Source organism: Schistocerca piceifrons, chromosome 3 (assembly GCF_021461385.2).
Source record: "Schistocerca piceifrons isolate TAMUIC-IGC-003096 chromosome 3, iqSchPice1.1, whole genome shotgun sequence".
Taxonomy (NCBI): domain Eukaryota; kingdom Metazoa; phylum Arthropoda; class Insecta; order Orthoptera; family Acrididae; genus Schistocerca; species Schistocerca piceifrons.
The window spans coordinates 257,304,395-257,316,990 of record NC_060140.1 but is presented as its reverse complement, the minus strand read 5'-3'; the positions used below and the strand labels follow the sequence as shown (position 1 = coordinate 257,316,990).

The 12,596-nt window shown below is 43.8% G+C and overlaps 1 protein-coding gene across 1 annotated transcript in view; it reads left to right on the top strand.

Moving 5' to 3' along the window:
* Positions 1–12,596, top strand: part of LOC124788566 (aromatic-L-amino-acid decarboxylase) — a 303,259-nt gene that overhangs the window by 37,857 nt on the left and 252,806 nt on the right. Inside the window, exon 5 of the mRNA XM_047255837.1 lies at positions 1,306–1,542. Within this exon, the coding sequence (XP_047111793.1) occupies positions 1,306–1,542 (237 nt within the window). The remainder of the gene's footprint in view (positions 1–1,305; positions 1,543–12,596) is intronic.

Genomic DNA, 12,596 nt, shown 5'->3' with positions numbered 1-12,596 from the left:
ACAGCAGTTGACCGGCGTTGCCAGGTGAAACGTTGTTGTGATGCCTCGTGTAAGGAGGAGAAATGCGTACCATCACGTTTTCGACTTTGATTAAGGTCGGATTGTAGCCTATCGCGATTGCGGTTTATCGTATGGCGACATTGCTGTTCGCGTTGGTCGAGATCCAACGACTGTTAGCAGAATACGGAATCGGTGGGTTTCAGGAGGGTAATACAGAACGCCGTGCTGGATCCCAACGGCCTCGTATCACTAGCAGCCAGGATGACAGGCATCTTATCCGCATGGCTGTAACAGATCGTGCAGCCACGTCTCGATCCCTGAGTCAACAGATGGGGACATTTGCAAGACAACAACCATCTGCACGAACAGTTCGACGACGTTTGCAGCAGCATGGACTATCAGGTCAGAGACTATGGCTGCGGTTACCCTTGACGTTGCATCACAGACAGGAGCGCCAGCGACGGTGCACTCGACGACGAACCTTGGTGCACGAATGGCAAGACGTCATTTTTTCGGATGAATCCAGGTTCTGTTTACAGCATCCTGATAGTCGCATCCGTGTTTGGCGACATCTCCGTGAAGCGTGTATTCGTCATCACCATACTGGCGTATCTCCCGGCGTGATGGAATGGTGTGCCATTGGTTACACGTCTCGGTCACCTCTTGTTCGCATTGAAGGCACTTTGAACAGTGGACGTTACATTTCAGATGTGTTACGACGCGAGGCTCTACCCTTCATTCGATCCCTGCAAAACCCTAAATTTCAGCGGGATAACACACGACCGGATGTTTCAGGTCCTGTACGGGCCTTTCTGGATACAGAAAATGTTCGGCTGCTGCCCTGACCAGCACATTCTCCAGATCTCTCACCAATTGAAAACGTCTGGTCAATGGTGGCCAAGCAACTGGCTCGTCACAATACGCCAGTCACTACTCTGGATGAACTGTGGTATCGTGTTAAAGCTGCATGGGCAGCTGTACCTTTACACGCCATCCAAGCTCTGACTCAATGCCCAGGCGTATCAACGCCGTTGTTACAGCCAGAGGTAGTTGTTTTGGGTACTGATTTCTCAGGATCTATGCATCCAAATTGCGTGAAAATGTAATCACATGTCAGTTCTAGTATAATATATTCGTCCAATGAATACCCGTTTATCATCTGCATTTCTTCTTGGTGTAGCAATTTTAATGGCCAGTAGTGTAGGTGTCCGGGATCCTTTGGTCAGACAGTGTGCGCTCAGCGATGCATTGCTCCGGAGGCCTTGCTGGACGGTGGTGATCATGGCTCGTGGTGTCCTGTTGCAGACGTCCGCGAGCGAGTGCGTGCTGGTGACGATGCTGGCGGCGCGCGCGCAGGCCATCCGCCGGCTGAAGCAGCAGCAGCCGCTGGCCGAGGAGGCCTCTCTGCTGGCGCGCCTCATCGGCTACTGCTCCAAGGAGTCGCACTCCTGCGTCGAGAAGGCCGCCATGATCTGCTTCGTGCGGCTGCGCATCCTCGAGCCCGACGACAAGTGCTGTCTGCGCGGCGAGACTCTCAGACAGGCAAGCGAGTTTCAAACATTTCGCACTGTGTCCTCCGTCCTCGGGTGATATACTGGTCGAATCTCAGTTTTTTCTCACTTGCTTATATTTTACGAGCACCAGCAAATGTAAAACTCTCCAACTGTCTGGACAAAAGTAAACAAAACAACAAATACAAAGCTACACTAAATACGTTCTGAATAATAGTCATCTGTAGTTTTGCTTGTCGTTACTTAGTTTAAAATATCCCTTTATTTTTTTGTCTTCAGAACTTCACAGTTTCGGTTGTGTTGCCATCTATCTGGACGACCGCAAACAACTTTTTGTTCAGATACAATACAAAAAGGTGTAGCAAGTAAATATTAAGCTGCAAGGGGAACATTAACCAGCATGTTTGTCTTTCGTTATGAAGACGTGAACAGAAGTAAGGGAATTTTTTTAAATGGTACTAGTTATTTTTTATTCGCTAATCCACTTCCTCTCCTTAAGCCTTGTTCAAAAACGTATTACAATGCACTATTCACCCAAACGTGATGTTAATAACGTAATACAAAACTGACTTTGGTTGTACTGTACTAACACACAGTGCAAGTGTCCCCAATAACGTAACTCGTACGCTTGCTGCTATTGACGGTAAACAAAATGAAATACATGGAAAATGCACACCGTTCATTCAGTCTTTAGATGGACATTTGTTTTAGTACAATATGTACAACGAAGAGCATGTAAAAAAAACTACTCATCTACAGGGTATTACAAAAAGGTACGACCAAACTTTCAGGAAACATTCCTCACAGACAAAGAAAGAAAATATGTTATGTGGACATGTGTCCGGAAACGCTTACTTTCCATGTTAGAGCTCATTTTATTACTTCTCTTCAAATCACATTGATCATGGAATGGAAACACACAGCAACAGAACGTACCAGCGTGACTTCAAACACTTTGTTACAAGAAATGTTCAAAATGTCCTCCGTTAGCGAGGATACATGCATCCACCCTCCGCCGCATGGAATCCCTGATGCGCAGATGCAGCCCTGGAGAATGGCGTATTGTATCACAGCCGTGCACAATACGAGCACGAAGAGTCTCTACATTTGGTACCGGGGTTGGGTAGACAAGAGGTTTCAAATGCCCCCATAAATGAAAGTCAAGAGGGTTGAGGTCAGGAGAGCGTGGAGACCATGGAATTGGTCCGCCTCTACCAATCCATCGGTCACCGAGTCTGTTGTTGAGAAGCGTACGAACACTTCGACTGAAATGTGCAGGAGCTCCATCGTGCATGAAGCACATGTTGTGTCGTACTTGTAAAGAGTATCCCGTATGAAATCATGATAACGTGCTCCATTGAGCGTAGGTGGACGAAACTAAAATGAGCTCTAACATGGAAATTAAGCGTTTCCGGACACATGTCCACATAACATCTTTTCATTATTTGTGTGTGAGGAATGTTTCCTGAAAGTTTGGCCGTACCTTTTTGTAACACCCTATATAGAGAATGTTTAATGTAGGACTGCCTTTATGCTACACAACTCATGGTTTAAATGTACTATGGTACTGTACTACATGTACCCGTAATGTAGGTAAGAAAACATTACTGCAGTTACTGTTCCGCTAGCTTAAGTTCTCCATAGATTACTAGCGTTTCTACCTTCGCTTTGTTGTGTACATTGACCTCACTCAAACCTTCAATAGAAGACCATTTACTGAATGAGCAGTGCGCATTTACCTTCTTTTTCCCTTCGTTTGCCGTCAACTCCAACAAGTGATCGAGTTACGTCATACCGGGTGTCTGCACTGTTTGCTACTAAAGGAGACTCAAAGTCAGTTTTGCGTTACATTTTTACTAACGTCATGTTTACGTGAAAGGTACTCTGTGGTACGTTTCTGAGCAGGTCTTGAGGAGAGGCAGTGAAATACTGAACAAGAACTATTGGGTGCTATTTAAAAAAGGGTTACTTCCGTCCATTACTTCGTAAGGAAGAAAGTTACGGAACATGCTACCATCCTAGTTAATATCCCTTGGTAGCTAAGCAGCATTTGTCTCATACATTTTTATTTTGCTTCCGTGCAAAAAGTTATTCGCTGTGAACAAGGTTAAACGGATTCCCTGTGTAACAAGTCAAACTGACTTACAGCGAAAACTTTCGTTGGTCATGTGCCACCTCATTCAGTGAAGCTGACACGGTGACCGGTGCGGCGTCTGGCACTTCGACTAACGACTAAGTTCACGCCACGAACGGCTGAGACATTCCAAAACACAGCTAGCTGTTCATAAGCATACAAAGTGAGTCGAGACTGAATACCGAAACAGCGAGGACCGTAAAACAAGCTATAATCGAAGTCTGACTCAAGTGGCGTGATCTGAAGATTGCAGGCGATATAAGGCTATCCGCAGTGCTCTTACGTGACCGCTCTCGCGTATTCAAGCCCGGGACTCCACGAGTGGGCACGCCCATTGTAGTCTCTGCTTGCACCGTCTGCGGACCACCGAACGGCTGCTTCTAATTGCCAGCCACATTCTCAAAGATATAAGGTTGGCGGGATATCCAAATCACTACCGAATAAAAGAGATCATACTTTGTGAAAATGCAGTGGATTGCCGGACTTTAAAATAACGAACCTGACACCAAGTGTTTAGACCGCCTCCCCTTTCTTACCTCCGGTCCTAAATGAAGTCCGTACCTTGAAACGGAGCCACCTTACGTGTTCGCAATTCTGGCTCTGGTGCAGACACGGAGAGAAAGCCCTTCCACTCCTGGAGGAGAGTCATAAGCTAAATGTCGGCTGTTAATACTACGAGTACGTCTGCTCTAATATCTCTGTAATTGTTGTAGAGTCTTAGACAGGAGGTTTGTCTTTGTGCCTAGCATTATAGAAGCTCAGAGGGAGTATGTGCTTGAGAAACCTTTGGTGTTGTTTATTTTAAAATTCGCACCATATTTTAACAATGTACCACAGTTGTAAGTTTAGACCCTAAGCCAAATGTGTCCGTTTGACTTATCCTATACACTTGAAAATGGCTACACAGCCGAAACTGTACAGTAATGAAGACTACAAAATAAAGCGAATGCTGCAGATTAATGTCATTCAGAAAGTGCTCGTTCCCTGTGAACCCTGTAACAACTGAAGTGCTGGCATCACATACTTTATGAACTGAGTTCCTTCATTTCTGTCGCGTACTTTTTGACGCTTTTTCTCCTGTTTACGACGTTACTGTTAGGTCGCTTTCTCGTTGTCTGTCCAGTACAAGTTTTGCAATTGAGTTTAAACTCCCGATGAACTAGGGCCTTGAAATTTTAAACATATTTCAGAACTGGATGTCACTGAAATACTGACTCGCTTTCTTCTATGGTGTGCTGTAGAGGGTACTTTTTTTACCACTGTCATTTCACGATGTGCCAGAGAATTTCAACATAAATCAGAACTGGATGGCAAAGCAATATTAACTAGGTTCCTGACTGGTATGAGGTGGAGTCTACTTTGTGTAACGCTGCTGTTTCTCACTCTTCAGGTTCCATTAGTGAATGTTTCGCGGTAAGAACATCTGCTGTTAAGCCTCCATGTGAGATCAAATCTCTCTAATTCTTACCATCATGGGCTTTCCACGAGATAGGCGTAAGTGGATGCAACATACTGATTGAATCAGGCGCAGAGAAACTGGAACAAATCTGAAATTTGCCACATGTCTCTGCTGTAATGTCATCAAAATATTTGAAATCGATTGAAAAATTTCAAACACAAGTCTAAAAATCAGGATAATTATTTAAATAAATATGTATTTTTGATATACTACATTCAGATAGTCCTCTATATTTGTGATCGTGAATTTTTAATGGCTATGAAAGTACTTCGAAGATGTGATACGAAAAATGTGGGGATGCACGCATCAATAGGTCACCTCGATATTATTACACCAGTTAACTAACTGATGCATGAGTAGTTCACCTTCTCACTATTAACTGTTGCATGTACCTCACGTTTTTTGGTTATTCAGGAGTATCTGTATGGGAATAGCAATCAGTAAGGGAATAGGAGAAATTATTTTATACTTACAAGTATAACTATACTATACATATTTAAATATGCAGTATTAAGAATTCATTTTATTTAAATAATTATCCTTTTATGAAAGCCATCTATAATCTGATTTTTTAACTTTAATAGAAAGAATCGGCTGTAGTACGATTCATTCTTTCATCTCTACTCAGGGGGCAGATAAAACATAATGCAGCAAAAATTTGACAACAAATTTTTCTGAGACTTTCAAGCCGGCCGAAGTGGCCGAGCGGTTCTAGGCGCTACAGTCTGGAACCGTGCGACCGCTACGGTCGCAGGTTCGAATCCTGCCTCGGGAATGGATGTGTGTGATGTCCTTAGGTTAGTTAGGTTTAAGTAGTTCTAAGTTCTAGGGGACTGATGACCTTAGCAGTTAAGTCCCATAGTGCTCAGAGCCATTTGAACCATTTCTTTTTTTTTTTTTTTTTTTTTTTTTTTTTGAGACTTTCAAGGATAAAATTTGACACTCTCAAGCAATTTGTCTTCTCATACGGAATAAAACAATAGTCTATCATAAAGAAACTATTTTTTTCTCCCTTTTAAACCGTTTGAAATTGGCGGCTGTTTAACGGTAGTATTATACTATTTCCGTCAGATCTGGTGTAGTTTGAAACTTTTTAATGTTGTGTTTAGTTTACTTTATTGGAAAAATTCATATTCACAAAACACAGCTCTTTTAACTACATATAACAATAAATAATATTCTATTTTCCAAATTATGAATAAAGATTTTTAAATTCTTAAACATTGAAATATATTTTTAACTGAGGAACTGTTCAATAGAATAACCTGATTTTGCTTGGTCCTGTTGAAATTATGTAATTACAATATCCAAAAAATTTAAAAGCTTTCTGTTAGTTCGTTTACGAGTTGTCGGGGAGACGGATCGAGAAAACGTGAAACGTGAGATACGAGCGATAAACACTGATAACCCATTTCTCGTAACTTTCATGAGGTAGGCTTTTGTGATCCAGTTACCACGCCTACTACATGAAATTAAAAATTCGGTGTCTCCATCAGTACCAGCTCTGTAGCGGATATGGTATGTGGCATAGCAGATAAATTCGCGACACCTCCTGCAACTGCTCTTACACAGCATGTCACAGCTTTATATTATTGAGTGGGTAGCAACATCCCACAATGCACTAAAACGACCACATGTCGAAAATGCAATCGCAATAAGTAATGTTTCAGCAGCCAAAAGCGGACTGATTTCATTTAAAACTTTCACGAAGGCTGTGGACCCAGTTATCGTCAAACTTCTTGAGAAATTGTATTCTGAAAAAAAAAAAAACAAGCCATTAAAGTTCCAACTTGTGCTTTTTATATTGAAATTGAGCAAACTTTTAATCGGCAATGCCAGTACCGTACAGTTGATCTTCTTCTCGTTAGTGTCGAAACACTCTCATGTTGACGAAATTATTTCTGTGAACAGGCTTCTCCTTACCAATCAAACCGATTTTTGTACGATTGCGATAATTTTTCTAACCTTTTCAATCCTGATGAAGACGTTTGTCTTTTTCAAGCGCTCACATTTTACTTTGTATAAAGAAACAAGAGAAATGAGAAGCGAAGCAGACGCTTGACGAGCACTTGCTTTGAGGCTGTTTACCATAAACGAGTCATCTTTGGAAGATAAACATTAGTGATAACAGGATTTTAGTTGATACTAATGCCCTCTGCGATACCATCGGGAAGTAAAAGAGCCTCTTTTCCGTCAGTTACTATCGCAGTGTTACATCAGCTGCATTCGAGCGCTCGGGTGCACAGATGCACCTCCATGCAGTAAATCGCGGTTTTAACATTCATAGCGTACTGTATAAGAATGAAACTTCAAAATAGAATCTCTAACGGACATTTTAAGCCAATAAAATTAGGCTACAGATATTATACCGTGGTCTACCACCTTAACTATTAAGTATTCCTTGATACACAACGCCTCCCTCCAACCCCTCTCCACCTACGTCACGCTTTGATATTTACTAAACGAACCCATGACAAAATGCGTTTCACTTCTACTTATCTATTCTATTTCCTCTGTCCATCCTATTCGATCAAGATCCCAGACTGGCAAGCAGTTCTCAAGTATCGGTCGAACGAGGGTTTTGTAACCTACACTTCCTCAGCATTCTTCCAATGAATATCTGTCTCTCACGTGCCTTTTCTACGATTTTGAGAGTCGACGTGTCTTTGAACCTGGTATGATTTCGCTTTCTGCACGTCGACTGGCGAGTGTTCATTAGAGTACCTCAACCTAGAGCCCAGCCTAAAAAAACCCATGTGCACTCCACAAGTACTCTGCTACCCGAGTAGCTGCTTCCTTTATGTATCCGGTTCCCGGCCGGGTTGGGGATTTTCTCCGTCAGGGGACTGGGTGTTTGTGTTGCCTCATCATTTCATCATCATTCATGAAAGTGGCGAGATTGGACTGTGTAAAGACTGGGAATTGGTACGGGCGCTGATAACCACGCAGTTGCCGCCCCACAAACCAAACTTCATCATCATCATCATCATCATCATCATCCTTTGTGTAATGCACCATTGACCTATCAAGAGGAGTCCTACAACCCTCCCTCTGGTAACCGTCGTTTGACCATGGCAGAGACTCCAGTTTGGAAGACTTAATAACAGGAATTCCTGGTGAAGAGAAGCAACTGAAGGAGTGCAAAACAAGCAAGTCGTCTCCCAGATGACTGGAAATAAGCGCCGGTGACTGTTGTGGTTTAAGAATAATAAAATAACTGAAACGTAAATTTACAGACCAATGTCCTTAACATTTCATTCTGGTCCTTAACATCAGTTTGCAGAAATCCTGAACATGTCCTCATTTCGAATGTAATATAGGCGGAAAAACTCCTGTCTACAAATCAACACGGTTTTAGAAAGCGTCGCTCGAGTGAAGCTCAGCTTGCCCTTTTCTCGCTTAGAGTCCTGAAAATCATGGATGAAGAGCCACAGATAGATACCATAGTTCTATACTTCATAAAAGCGCTTTGAACGGGCCCCCGCTGCAGACTGTTAACGAAGGTACGAGCGTACGGAGTAGTTTCCTTGATATGTGAGTGGCTCGAAGACGTTTTAAGTGATAGGATTCTGTACGTCGCCCTCTACAGCGTGTGTTTATCAGAGACAAGTGTACGGTCGGGAGTATCCCCAGGGAAATGTGATGGGGCCACTCTTATCCTCTACATGCTTGCGCTGCGGTGATGAAACTCATGGGATACCTTCTGGTATCGTGTCGGACCTCCTTTTACCCAGAGTAGTGGAGCAACTCCACGTGGCATGGTCTTAACAAGTCGTAGGAAGTCCCCTGCAGAAATATCGAGTCATGCTGCCTCTGTAGGTGTCCAAAATTGCGACAGCGTTGCCAGTGCAGAATTTTGTGGACGAAAAGACCTCTCGATTGTGCCCCTTAAATGTCCGATGGGATTCATATTGGGTGTTCTTCGTCGCTAAACCATTTGCTCGGACTGTCTAGAATGTTCCTCAAACCAATCGCGAACAGATGTGGTCCAGTGACATGACGCAATGTCATCCATAAAAATTCCATCGTTGTCTGGGGACATGACGTCGATGGATGGCTGCAAATGGTCTCCAAGTAGCCGAAAATAACCATTTCCAGTCAATGACCGGTCAAGTTTCACCAGAGGACGCAGTCCGTTCCATGTAAACACAGCCTCCGCCATTACGGAGTCACCACCAGCTTCCACAATGCCTTGTTGACAACTTGTGTCCATGGCTTCGTAGGATCTGCGAAGCATTCAAACCCTTCCATCCGTCTTACCAGACCCAAGGTTTTGCAGTCATCTAAGGTCCAACCGATATGTTCATGAGCCCAGCAGAGGCGCTGCAGCCGGCCATTGTGACCGAGCGGTTCTAGGCGCTTCACTCCGGAACCACGCGGCTGCTACGGTCGCAGGTTCGAATCCTGCCTCGCGCATGGATGTGTGTGGTGTACTTAGGTTAGTTAGGTTTACGTAGTTCTAAGTGCAGGGGACTGATGACCTCAGATGTCCCATAGTGCTCAGAACCATATGAACCATTTTTTTTAGAGGCGCTGCAGGCATTGTCGTGCTACTATTAACAATGCCACTCGCGTCGGTCTTCTACTACCATATCCCATCAACGCCAAATTTCGCAGTCCTGTCCTAGCAGATACGTCCAACGTCCCATATTGATTTCTGTGGTTATTTCACGCAGTTTTGCTTGTATGTTAGCACTGACAACTCTACCCAAATAACGCTGCTCTCGAACGGTAAGTGAAGGCCGTCGGTCTCTGGTTGTCCGTGGTGAGAGGTAGTGCCTGAAACTTTTTATTGTGGGTACACCCTTGACACTGTGGATCTCCGAATATTGAATTCTCTAACGATTTCCGAAATGGAAAGTCCCATGTGTCCAGCTCAACTACCATTCTGCGTTCAAAGTCTGTTGATTCCCGTCGTGAGTCAATAATCACGTCGGAAACCTTTTCACGTTACCACCTGAGTTTAAGCAATAACGCTGCCATTGCACTGCCCTTTTATACTTTGTGTGCGCGATACTACTATATGTAGAGATAACCTCAGAATCATTAATAAGATATTACAACCAACTGAGGACTGACGGGTCAACAGCATTAAAGAAGTGAGAATTTTTCGAATATTTCAGTTACGCTCTGTGAAAAGACGCTGTATGCTTGTAAACTCACTTATGTGTGTCACACAGCAGGCTCACTACAGTACGCAGTGACATGGCGCTTTCACCGGGGATTACCGTGGACAGCTGCGTTCGTCACGTCCTTGGTGCGCACCGGAAGTACGGGCTCGACGTGCGAGAAATTTGCCCCATGACGCCGTAAGCGTGGCAACACAGTCCTGGACACACTAGCGAGCTCATGACGCAACCACGTATACTCAGGTTTACATAGGGACAAGACGACGTCGCGAGGCCTCACTCTTACTTGGAAACAAATTATTTTAACACGTTAGCGTTCAACCAAACGTTCTGTTCAATGTTAATTATGCGAAAAACAGGATTTGATCTGCAACGTAATTATTTTAGTGTTTTGTGAATGATTCGATACATTTGAACGAAGTATTTGATGTGGGGGCCGGCCGGTATGGCCGTGCGGTTAAAGGCGCTTCAGTCTGGAACCGCGTGACCGCTACGGTCGCAGGTTCGAATCCTGCCTCGGATGTGGATATGTGTGATGTCCTTACGTTAGTTAGGTTTAAGTAGTTCTAACTTCTAGGGGACTGATGACCACAGATGTTAAGTCCCATAGTGCTCAGAGCCATTTGAACCATCTGATGTGTGAAATCACGCAAGAGGACGAGCATTTTTCAGTGTGGTTAATACCTCCCACTCTATTGCTAGCGGTATGAAGTAAGGAACTATGTGTCCTCAATGAAACGCTGTTGTTTGTGGCAAATACCAGGGAGGACCTTGAAGCTCAAATCCAAACATGGTCAGACCGTCAACAAGGATTTGGCCTCCGTTCAAACACCCAAAAGACAGAGTACTTCGAAACGATTCCATCTCCTGGAACTATACAAATTAATGGAGCTCTTACAATATCTAGGTTCTCGACTACCGTGTGACGGCTGTATGAATGAGGATGTTCGAGCAAGAGCTAAAGTGACATGGATGCGGTTCAGAGACGTCATTGGATGCCAGTCTACCTAAGATCTAAGGTATTCCACAGTATGGTGAGGCCAGTTGCATATATAGTACAGATTGTTGGCCTAGCACTGCAGTGCTGAGCTCTCACCACATGTCGTGGAAATCCGGATACTAAGATCATCAGGCATTTCCCTGCTCGACCACGTTGACAATGCAACGATTTTATAACTAGCTGGAGTGCCAATGACAAGATGCAAGGATAGAGACTTGGGTGGTATGGACACATCAGACTGTCACCACCTGTTTCAACCAACAGTTCACCCTGTCACCTCTCTATTGGAGACCAGAGACAAAGTGGAAGACCCAAATTATGGTGGCTGGACACTATCAACGCAGATCTAAGATCAAGGCCACAAGAAAAGTGCATTGACCCAAAAAGCAGACCCCGTTCCAATGGGGTGGCGTGAACCCCGTTCCAATGGGGTGGCGTGAAGACGAAAAAGAAGATTCGAAACTTCTTAAAAGTATGTCAAAAGTGACGTAAAGCTTTTTAACGTTTGGAATTCAACATTTCACTAAGGAAATCACATGTCTAAGTGTGGGCATAACACAGTGTCGTCACAACTGTTATAAGTATCGAAAAACGCAGCTCATGAAAAGTCCTTACATAATTCCCCGGATGTTTTTGGAAAAAATTTCATTCACAACATTAACAAGCATTACATCAGCGTTCTCTTGTTTATAACTGTTCCAAATTCTGCTAAAACAAGTACATCTGGCCATCTGAAAAGCCAATTTGTTTCAATATCACATTACAGAGGGTGTAACGGGTATAAAAGCAGATATTTATATTGGTGACTGACTGCAGTGTACTGACCAACATCACATTAGTGTTTATATCATTTGCAGACTAATAATTATAGCTATTACGAGTCGTATGTTTTTAGATTGGGTAGTACCTCCACGTTCACTTGGCACAAGCAAGCAATTACAGTTTATTTTCCACTGGGCTGGAGGTCAGGTATTAAAGTGTGGATGTGTGGCTCAAATGGCTCAAATGGCTCTGAGCACTATGGGACTTAACATCTGACGTCATCAGTCCCCTATGACTTAGAACTACTTATCAAGCACATCCATGCCCGAGGCAGGATTCGAACCTGCGACCGTAGCGGTCGCGCGGTCCCAGATGTAGCCCCTAGAACCGCTCGGCCACACCGGCCGGCGTGGATGTGTGGAGGCAAACATATAGTGTATACCGACAGCCACAGTCTGCATCTCGAACCAGGTACGCCGATGTAGAAAGTTGTGACGTGTTTGTGGGAAGATTGTTCGACAAAGAGAAAAAAATAACGAACCGTCTGAAATTAAGGTACCGCATATACAAATATCTGCAGTTATATCCGTTAGACCCTGTA